This window comes from Vipera berus, assembly GCF_964194415.1.
Source record: "Vipera berus genome assembly, chromosome: 1".
NCBI classification, from domain to species: domain Eukaryota; kingdom Metazoa; phylum Chordata; class Lepidosauria; order Squamata; family Viperidae; genus Vipera; species Vipera berus.
The window spans coordinates 226,850,124-226,862,308 of NC_138202.1; the positions used below are offsets into that span (position 1 = coordinate 226,850,124).

General features: G+C 33.1%; 1 protein-coding gene across 1 annotated transcript in view; it reads right to left on the reverse strand.

The window, feature by feature from the left end:
- CSMD1 (CUB and Sushi multiple domains 1) overlaps positions 1-12,185 on the reverse strand; it is a gene marked incomplete at its 5' end in the record, with an annotated part of 1,150,904 nt that overhangs the window by 315,237 nt on the left and 823,482 nt on the right. Inside the window, one exon of the mRNA XM_081335496.1 lies at positions 7,128-7,215. Coding sequence (XP_081191622.1) covers positions 7,128-7,215 — 88 coding nt within the window. The remainder of the gene's footprint in view (positions 1-7,127; positions 7,216-12,185) is intronic.

The window sequence follows — 12,185 nt, forward strand, 5'->3', positions numbered from 1 at the left end:
GGGCAAGGACAAGCCACTTCCATGAACTTGGCAAGAAAACTGCAGGGGACTGGCCAGTCAGTCACCAGGAGTCAAAACTGATTCAAAAACACACAAATGCACACATTTCAGATAAATTCAAATGCTTTGTCATACAAATGCTTTGTATTTATATGTGAGCTGAAGAAGATGGTTATAAGGTGAGCCTAAATGACAATCCATGTTTGCAGGATGCCAGAGAAAGTATTTTTTCATATATTCCATATATTCTAATAGAAGAAAAATATTCCTAATTTATTGTAACCCACTTGAGCAGGAAACAAACCTGTTTAAACCAACTAACAACAGAACATTTCTGGAAGCAACCAATGCAATTAATATTATATATAACATAGTTTTATTTAACATTTGATTTGCAATAAAATATTGGGCAAAATTATTTTCTGACAATGTTAATGATATCCCAAAGATTTTATTACTATTAAAACAAAAAGTATTAACCACTGTTGCATAATCTTTCTACAAAATATCAGAAAGAACAAATTAGTTATCCATGAAAATATATTTAGCAGAGATCTTATTGATAATTTTTGGGCTTGGAGAGGAAGATCAAATAGGATGTATCTCCACACCATACATTATCCTACATTTCAAAAAAGTATGTTCTTTTGTCTCCTTAAGTGCAATAATTATAAAACAGTAGGTGATCTCCAATACTTTAAGCAATGAGCTCAAAGTTGTTTATTATTGTTTATAAAATAGAAGATTAATAAAGAAATAGAGGACTAAATGCTTGGTCAAGCATCCATTATCAGAACTTTTAAATGTCAGAACTACAACTTTCAGGCAAACAATAGTATATGAGGAATCCTGCCAGCGCTAAAAAGAAATCTAAAATTAAAATTTATGAGTGACTTTCCCATGATGACCAATAATGAAAAATATAAAACTTATTTTAATTGTGAACTGGCAAGTTTAAAGTTTTAATGTTACACTATGCAATTTAACAGTTCAGGAACACAGAAAATTTTTACTCTTTATAGTACGACATTGTGTGAAGTTAATAGATACCTATGTAGATTAAGTAAACTTGGTTTCTTTCAAAGGGACAAACCATGGATCAAAAAATTGACCGTTTAAAAATCTTTGTTCAAAACAAATATTGTATTTTCTAACTGCAGAAAAAACAAAACAATTTAACAGATTCAAAGTCTAATATATAATGGCTGATATCACTTGAACAAAAATGTAAAATATGAATAAAGATACATAAGAGGAAAAAAAACTGAACAGTAGTTTAATTGCAATGGCACCACAGAATTTAAATTGCTTTATTACACTTAAACCACTGGGAAACTATTTTCCAGATAGCTTTTTAGGAAGGAGGAAACAAAGAAAAAGGAAGCTTGCTTACACAGGAAAAAGACAAACCATTTTTTAAAAAATTATTAAACATAAATCGCTAAAATCACAAAAGAGAAAGACTTGAAATGATCAAAGTCTCAGTCATTACCATAGTTTAAACTATGAAATGTTTTTTTGGGGAAAAATAATCAGTGTTAATCCAGTAGTGATCATATTGTACTATAGGCTTTAAAATGAATTCTCTTTTTCCAATCAATTTCATTACAGAAATATTTTTCTTCAGACTGGGAAAACCTTTGAATAATGTGTTGCAGTCCAGTCTAATAAGCACAATCATTTTTTTTTTCCTGAGAAGTACAAAAGCTGTTTCCTAGTCATTATGTGAATGTATTAATACAAAACTTTGTCATGTATACTCCACATTTTTTTTAAAAGTAAAATACAGTCATTTAGTTCATCCTGACAAGTGGAAAAGCTACACTATGTCAAGCTTATGCTACAAATTCCCTCTGCATTGTTAATTGCTTTCATCTCTCTTATTTTAATCAAGGTTATGATCCAAAACATGGATATCTAAAAGAAGGTAAAAGACATCCACCCATTTTTTTTGTAATTCTTGGAAATAAGAACCTTGATACAAAGGCTATCCAGATATGTGTAATGAAGGACAAACTCAAAGAGTATGTTTTATGTAGTTTTCATCATTAAAGGGACGGGGAAAATCTTTGTGTTTTTATTTTGACTTTTTTAATGGATATTTCTATCTAAATGGAAAGCCATAGAGTAGCTTTAAGGAAGATATCTGCAAAAAGATGTAACATTTTCAAAAGATTCCTCTCACCACTAATGTATTTACTTTGCTAAATTAGATTGCATCACAGCATAGATTATACTCCCTGCTCAGATATTCAAAAATTGAACAAATATGTACAAGCCACTTAAAGCATTGATAGATTTCATCTTTTTAGGATTAACAGTATATCTGTAACAAGTCACTGCTTGTTATCACAGTCTAGAGATACAGTACATCGATGTTTTCTGTTGATCATTTGTGGCTGTGTATAGTTTCCATAGATACTAAGCAGAGCACATTAAGTTATTTTTATGATAAAGAGAAGGAAAATAGATTGTTCAGATTAAACACATAAACTCCACTACATTGTTTTGGAATTTTTTTTAAAAAACAGCACTAAAATAATATTGGTAAATATTTAATTTCTGACTTTACCCTTTTACTGGGTTGGGGAAAGGCATCATTTTGATTCCATACTCCATTGCCAGCCAATAGTGTAATTTCTTGTTGCAGGGTGAAGGATGGAGCTCTCATTATCAAATCCCTATTTCATATCACATTAGATTCTTATTCAGAAATAGCATAATTAACCAATAACAGGTGTGAAGAACTTAGGTGTCTGTCTCTTGTTAGGCAGCTTGATAGATGATTAAGCACCCACATATATTCAACCATCACTGCCACACCATACTGGAAGAAAAGAGGTGATTTTTCTTTCTGCCAGAAAATGATAATTGGTAGGAGGAGAAATTCAGAGAGTGGGATGCAACAATCATTTTCCTTAACTTGATCTGCATTAAAAGTGTAAGGAAAAAGACCATTCACTGATCTCATTACTGAGACAGATTACTGATAATTTTTTCTTGGTGCTGGCTCATTGACTGAAGGATACAGTTTTAACACTGTCCTATGTCTACCCCCATTTTGTACTCTTACTCCTAAAGACTCTACTCTGGTCAATGAGTAATGTGATATAAAACCCTTTAGGAATACCCAACAGATTATCTCAAGAGCTTCATCAATTACTCAAACGGTTTGCTACATGCTCATACTTGTTTGTGGGATATATATGCTGGGGACTATTGCAATGTGTTCTATATGGGTATGACCTTGAAGCTTCAGAAGCTTCAGCTGGTCCAAAAAATGCAGCGGCATGTGCAGTACGGGATACACAGTACAACTACTATACGAGCTGTGTTAGCTACCAGTATGCTTTTAGGTACAATTCAAGATACTGGTTGCCATCTTTGAAGGTCAGCATGGCCCGATTATTTATGGAACCATCTCTCCCTTCCCATCAAATCTGGCAGAATGAGCATGCTCCAGGTTCTCTTGGTGAGGCAATGGCACATAGTGGGCCCAAGCAAGTGTGTCGTGGTGTTTGCCTTATGAAACAGGCTCCATCCAGAGGTTCAGACAACTCTGGCCTTTTGGAAGACCACAAAGACATAGCTTTCCCCCTAGGCACTGAGGCTGAGTTTTTAATTGGGGAGCTCTAGCATGGATGAATATCATACATGTCTGGTGTTTTCAATGAGGGGCCTTAATCTAGGTCTTTATTGTTTTTGCAGTTTTATTGCTAATGTTTGACACTGCATTTTTGTTTCCCAAATTTCATTGGGTAGATGAGAGACCTTGCAATTTTGATTAATAAAGAAAAGAATAAAATAAAATGGTAATGCACATTTAAGCCTCAAACACCTAGCACTGTTTTATCAAATGAGACATGTTTTGTCTTACATTGGAAACAATGCATTTAAGTATATTTGACCAAAGTAAACCAATATTTTAATTAATTTATTTCCTGATTAGTTAACTAAATACTTCTTAGGACTTTTTTTTCATTTATGCATCTGAATTCTCAATGTTCTTTGCTTAAAAAGTAAGTACTGTGAACTGAAGATTCTTGCTTCGAGGAATAAAACTGCATTGATAATTTCAGTATTTCTAAGTACAAAGCTATAACTTAGTTAATTGCAAGCCTGTGGTTGCAATTAAGTGATGTAAACAGAGTATAATGTAATGAGATGGCCATTCTTTTCAACTAAAATTATGACAATACTGGCAACAAAGTTGGCTGCATGAACAAATCTCTTTTATTTAATGGATAATGAGAGCCAAGAGCTATTTCTTTACCATTATCTTTGCCTGCTCTGTAATGCTTCAAAAGATTATGGTTTTTAAACAATCACATTCTTATGACTGCTTGTTAAGGAAGCAATCCATTTGTATTCAATTGGTTTAGTTTCCAGTAACTGAATATACTATTTATATATAAACAAATTTCACACAAAAGATCAGACTGCTTTAATATTCAGTTATATAGTATACAAACGTCTGTATCATGTTCATATTTAGCCACAAAGGATAGCATTATATTCTCTTATTTCCCTGCAAGCTAGCTGTAAAGCTAGTAAAACAAGAACACTAGGGAATTTTGAAAACAGACAATATTACATACCTGTATGTTTTGAACTCATGCTACAATGATTGAAATATCTGTGAATTCCTACAATGCTAAGGTGTCATCAAGTTGGATTTGACTGTTAGTGACCACATATGTTTATTTAATACATAATACCACATATTACATAAGGAATCAGTTGTTCAATCTGTTTGCAGTTTATTTTTTATTTTTTATTTTAATTCCATTTATATCCCGCCCTTCTCCGAAGACTCAGGGCGGCTTACAAGCTTAGCAGTAGCCTTCATTCTATGTATATGCCTGCTTATTAGGGCTTTCACACACACCCCAAGCGGCATTATTACAAAGTCAGCTTATTGCCCCCAACAATCTGGGTCCTCATTTTACCTACCTCGGAAGGATGGAAGGCTGAGTCAACCTTGAGCCTGGTGGGACTCGAACCTGCACTAATTGCAGGCAGCTGGTGTTACTTAAGGAGGCATTAGCCCACTGCTCCACCAAGTTGAGCAATATTATTTAACTTTGCTCTCCCACTTATAAAAATACTGTGATAAACTGGAATCCTGGAGCCTGAACCATGTATAATTTAGATATAATTTGTATAACAAAATAGGGAAAAGATATATAGGAGCATTGGCTATAGGGAAAATCTAAATTTTGTTCTGTGTAACAAATAACACATCATGTCTATGTTTCTACTTTCCCTTTATGTTATATCTGTTTTTACATGTGCACATGCCTGCACTGTTCTATGCTAGCTCATGCAATCAAACTCTTCCTTATTTAATTTATGACCAATAGCTTAGCTAGAAATGGTTTTCCTTCCTGGAAACAGAACACTTAACTAAGGACAGGAATGAATTTTTGGGGCTTCCTCCAAATGTAATTATCCTTTAGTGTCCTCAGTGCTATGAATTTTGCAATGCGGCTCTGATCCAAATCAGTATACAAAAGGCATTTTGGCAAGGGGAAATTATTTGGAAAAATGGAAAGAATCAGATTCATCTGTCCTTGCCTGTGACTGTAGCCATACAAATGATGGGCTGTTCCATTAAGGCCCCTACAACTTTAGACACTAGCTTGTTCTGACATGCTGTATCACTACTTTAGTCATTGTTAATAGAATTCCAGTTTTATTATTTCCTTTTGCCCTGTAGCCCAACACTGAAGAAATGCCACAAAAGAGGAAATAACTGAAGAGGTGAGTAACTTCCCTGTCTATGAAACTGCCCTCTTTTCTAGTTGATAGAATTCTTTGGTCTTTCTAAATTACTTTTTCTGCTCTCCTGCTGATAGAGGAGTGATTTCCAGCTTCTTGAAGAGAACTGAAGTTTGATAAAAAGCCTGTTCTCTTTTCCAGCTTAGCAGGATGATTAAGGAACACTGCAGCTCTGTCAAAAGTGCTTCAGAGCCATTGTGACTGAAGCAAAATAAATTGGCACAGAACAAGCAGGAAATGTAAATAATTGCACCTTCTCAAATTCACAGAAAACAGCACAGTTTAGAATAAATTTCGCATGCATTATAGATGGCTGAATTTGTCTTTCTGATTTTTTTCAGTCCCTTTCACCCCAAAGCAGAAAATTCTATTTAAGCATTCTTTTCAATGTTTATATTTCAAGAAAAAGGAAATGGCAAGCCTCAGGGAAAGCTAAATGTTCATTAAAAATCAAAGTTTTTTTTATCTCATACTCCACTATATACTGATGTGGTTATAGTATCTATTGTTCAAAATCATTAGCTGAGAAATTTTTAGGCAAGAAATTTACAATGCCTGAACACAAAGTGAAAGTGAGAAATAGTAGAGAGGACGATGGTATATGAAGTATTGACACTAAGTTGCCCTTTGTGGTGGCAAACACTTTTTCTTAAAATGTCTAGGTTTAGCAATAGCACTTAGACATATATACTGCTTCACAGTGCTTTACAGCATTCTCTGAGCGATTTACAAATGTCAGCATATTGCCTCCAACAATCTGGGTCCTCATTCTACTGACCTCAGAAGGATGGAAAGTTGAATCAACCTTGAGTTGTCAGGATCGAACTCCAGGCTATAGGCAGAGTCAACCTGCAATACTTCATTCTAACTAGTGCGCCACCACAGCTTAACATGAACCATTATACAAAATATTGTATAATTGTCACTTTGAATGCTCCTAGTAATTTTGAGTATTTTCAAGATATATATTTAGGCATATTAAATATTACCAATATTGGTAGCAAACATGCCACTATTAGAAGTATAGAAATCCTATTCATGTTCCAATGCATGCTTAAGATCAATCTTAATTGTAAAGTAATAAAGTGCAATTCACTTTTAATTGCAAAGAATATCCATGGTATTCACATTCAAAATTACAATTTAATTGCAAAATTTACCTTTAATTGCAAATACTATCCATGGAGAGGTGTAATTATCAATCTAACTATGTCATTGTCACAGAAAAGCAATGGATAATGTTAATGCAAACTGATAGCTTTTAATGAGAATATCAGCTTTTCAGTATGCATTTCTCACATACAGCTAAATAAAAACATTTGCAAACATAAATCCATATGAAATACCTAAAGTCCAAGCCTGCTCGCTTCCCATTTTCAGGAATCCCTGGGTCAGGACACATATCTGAGGCAACAGCATCTCCTCCTTGACTCACTATAATAGAAAAAGAATGAGCAATCACATTTGGTAAGCTACACTTAAAATACAACTTTTTAGAAAGACAAAAAAAATCATAAAGAGTTCAATGTGTTATTCATTAAGAGTAAGCTATCTCTTTACTCATTTAGTCATATCTAACTCTAGTGGGCAGCCATGTGGGCAGCCTGACATCATGCTACAGCACAGAGCAAACGGAGAAACATGGAATGCTGTTACCTTCCTGCATGTTTATATGCGGCTCCTATTCATCTACTTACATTTCACATTTTCAAACTGCTAGCTTGCAGGAGCTGGGGCAAGTGACAGGAGCTCACTCTGTCTCGTGACACTCAGATCTCAAACTGCTAAGTTATTGATGTTTAACAGTCTAAAACTCAGCATCTTAACCACTGAGCTAAGCATAGATTTATATTTCACACAGGAGACAAATTGAAGTATGTTGATGGATTCATTATATTTCATTTTACTTACACTAAAATTACCAGATCAGCCCTGCAATATCTACACCCTTGCTGTCATTTAGTGTTCAATTGGATTTCTGCAACATTATTTATTTATTATTACATTTATAGCCAAAGCCACCTTGTGGTAATTTCCAACAAAATTTGATCAATAGCAATAAAACTTGAAGAAAATGTACTGAAATCATAAAAACATTATTCTTGGAGGTGTGAATCCAATAGTAGGGCTTCTTCAGGAACTTTTCATAAGAATCTTGCAGAATGGTAGATATAATTCACTCTCCCTTAAGCTCTCAAAGCAGAAAAATTTAGATATTACATGTTGTTATACTATGTTCAGGATTTTTACCTGACTTACACATCCTGTCTTGGAGAGAAGGGGGAGGGGATTTCTCCATTTTTACACAGGATATATGCTACAGGATATGTGGTACAGGATTTAATCCTATTTGGGACTGAATTGGGACATAAGCAGCCAGATGTTAGTCAATGGAATTAAAACCATTACCAGGAATTGGATTGATGGACTTTTGTACTTTAAATGGTCATAGAGTGTTGTGTAGTGCACACAATGGCTTTGAAAACCTGGAATGGATTATGCACAACAAACAATGGCATTAAAACTGTGAATACTTGTGGGAAATGGTTGATTTATTTTCTTGAAGGCTGCAGTACCTTTAAGAATGTGATAAGATGATATGGATTTGTGTGGGTTCACAGGAAGAGAATAGCAAGGTTATAAATGGGTTTAACACCTTCAAATGAGAAATGTTTACTGTGATTTCTTGAGACAATATAGTGAATTTTAGCTGAAAGCTGAACCTGAAACATTGTCAAAAAATCAATTTCTATTGAAATAACAGCATTACAGAAATTATATATGTTGAAAGATAATGTATTTTTGCATACACATACTTGGACACACATATTGAGAACAAAGCTCTTGTAAGTGACCAGTTTCTGGCATCTAGTGCTATTTCCCCAATAAACCACTAAAACTGAAATCAGAATGACACATTTTAACATTCAAGTCTTTAGAATGTCTACCTTGGCAAGACTATTATTTTGAAAAGACATGAAAGACCTCTACCGCTCTATCTAGTATATGAGAAATCTTAACATGCATTAACATTTTTCTTTATATTTCTACAGAATATTTTCTTTCTCTGTGGCAAGATTTGTTTTCAGCATCAACAGGTTGAAATTATGACCGCATAAGAAACTGGAAATAATCAGTGGCATATTGTTAGAAGATTAATTTAAATCTACCACACAGGTAAAAATCTGAGAAAATAATATTTCACAAGCAAAGTTTAGGAAATACTTATTCACCTTCTTTTTATAGTTAATTATGACTATAATTAGTATCAAGAATCAAACAATATACACAACAACCACTTAAAGCAAAAGGTTTCATTCCAAATTTCTCACAAACTGCATCAGCTAATCTGAAAAACCGATACAGGACATTTATAATGTTGTGTTTTATATCTGCTGCCCCCATTCAGATTCCCCAGTGATTCAACCTTTTTATTTTCAAGTGCTTTTTCATTAGAATTTCTTTCAATCCCAATATGACCTTATAGCCAGAAAGTACCTAACTGCACGCTCCTTCTCAACAAGATCCTAACAATTATGGATTAACAATAATACTTTTTTAGCACACAAATGCCACGTTTATTGCATAGCACTCTAAGTAAATCTTATTAAACCTTAATGCAAAGTGTGAACACCTAAGGAAAGAAATTGTTCATCTGCCAACATAGAAAATTGGTCTTTTTGTTCATATACATGTAGACAGGAGAAAACTCAACACACTGAGTCTTAGGCAATTGATTATGGCCTCTCTACTTAACATAGCTGTAAATTTGGAGCTTATTAGCAATCCAGTTGAGTTTAGGGGCTCATAAATACTTCTAGAGGCTGATGAAAAAGTGGATTTGAATAGTCTGGCAAAGATATGAAGCTTGTCCCATTTTAATGTCAATATAGTTTACAACCTGAGACCCAGAACTACACAGAAGCCTTGAAAACTTGGGCTATAGCTCTGAGAAATGTCAAACATTGGAAACAAATTGTAATGTGACAGAAACTGAAAAGTCTTACAACATCTGACTGGAAGGATATCCTAGTTATATTTCATTTAGCCTTTCTTTAAAAAAGATTTTTGTCCTGGCTTTACCTATTTGGAATGTAGTTAAAGGCCTACAATTAAAAATTCCATGGATGTGAAGTGTAGTTCTGCTTAAGGCTCAGTTCAGCTCTGCTAAACTTCTAGAATTCCCAATACAAGGTCAATAATAATTTCTATAGTGAAAATACCCAAGATTGAGTGAATTGATTTAATGTTGTTATACCTATGAAAAACAACAAACATTTTTGGGTAGTTTATGACTTTCCAGAGAATCTTATCATACAATACATCGTGTGTTTCAAAATTATGCATAAAGGTTTCAGTACACCAAAATTTGTTAAATATATTGGATTTTAGATTGGATTTTATTTTATTTTATTTTATTAATTTTATTCAAGGAAGCAAATCATTATATATATATATATATATATAATCTTTGTAGATATTGAAATATATATATATATATATATATATATATATATATATATATATATATATATATATATCAATATGTACGAAGATTATTTTTAACTTGCAATATATACATCCTCTAGAATTATTTTGAATATACAGTTATTTTTTAACATTGTTTCCAAATCACTCTTCATGGTTAATATATCACAGTACCTTTTCAGCATCGATCCCCAGGTTTGTGTGAGGTTGTTCCTTATTTTAAGCTTCATAAGTTGCTGAATAAAAAGGGAACACTGTGATCTCAGAGTCTTTGAGCAATTTTTGTTTCATTTAAATAGGATTCACATCAGCACACATGTTCCTGTCCTTGCTTTGAAGAGTAAAATGTGCCTAAAAATTATGTCAGAATAAGTAATGTATATTTATTGATTACCCCTGAGGAAAACATGCTCAGAGCAAGGAAATAACATAATATCTTCTTCACAGACTTTCCATGAAAAATATTCAGAGATTTGTCATTTTGGTGCAATATTCTATATTGTGATGGAATGTTGTCTGGATTCTCAGGAGAGAGGGAGTGCATTCCAGAGAAGCAAAAGACAGCAAAGTTGAGATAGGTTGTGTTGTGAAAAGAGAGTTAAGACAGTTCTTCCCTAGTAGGTCTCAAAGTACATGTTTAATGGCACAAGTAGTCTGTTTTAGTTTGGAAAGAGCCAATTCTATATGCAAAGAACAATAAAGGAAACAGCTTAGAAGAACCTCAACATGCTTTCTTGAAGCATGACATATATGTACATTGTCATACATATTCTCTTTAGAAACGTCACACCATAATTGTTCTAGAAAAGGAAGCTTATTTAGGATAGTAAACCACCTAGGTATGTTGAAACAAACTTGTCTGTCAAGTTGTTTTAAATCAGAGATCACTGAAAAGGGAAGGGATTACAATGAAAATTCCAAATAGTGAACCAAAACAGTTAGTTTTAAGGACATTTAAATCTTTATTTTACACTTACAGTAGTGTTTTCTTGCCATTCAAAAGTGCTTTAAAAAAAAGCAAATGGATTCTTTTTTGAGGAAAAAAAAACATTTTGCTTCTCATCCAAGAAGCTTCATCAGTTTTCCTGCAAGTTTGTCTCTTGATAAATCCAAACAGAAGTGTAATTCTCAATTAAATCAATTAAATTAGGATGCACTCATTTTGGGGACAATTTTCTAATTTGTTCAATATTCTCATAAATATGAGGATAATTAGGATAGTTATTCTGTTTGTGCTGTTGTGCCAAAGGCTGAGGGGGGAAAAACCCAGGTATGAACATATCTTTCTACAATGAATATGTATGTATGAATGTATGTGTATATATGTATATACATATATCTCAAATCAGAATTTTTAAATAAGAGCAAGGAAAACAACATCATCACTAGAAAATTAAACATACTATATTCATTGTTATATTTCACTATCTTGATTATTATCATCTATTCTCAGTTTGAAACAAATTGCACGTGGGTATTGACCATTTCAACAAATGTATTCTAGATATATAATTTTGATTAACAGAGTTCTGGTTTGGTATTAAAATTTAATATATTTATCCTTGTTCTTGCTTTATGAAAAATACATTTTTAAAAAATAACATAAAATGCTTTAATAAAGTTGTCCACATACAGTATATGTTTAAACCAAACATAAAATAAAAATTAATCAACATTTGAAAGTCTGTCCAAAAGGTTATCGTTAAAGTCTGTGTAAAACACAATAAAAATGTCTATTACTCAATATGAGCAACATGCCTGACACTTGGAATAGCTGAAAGATAGCTTGAACTTGATTCACCTGAGGAAACTGCCCAGATCTAATGTAGGTGAATGTGTTCAGATTATGTAACAAATGCTTGGGGCTTGCTGGTTTGGGGAATTATTTTATATAATGAAAAAATAATGAATATAAT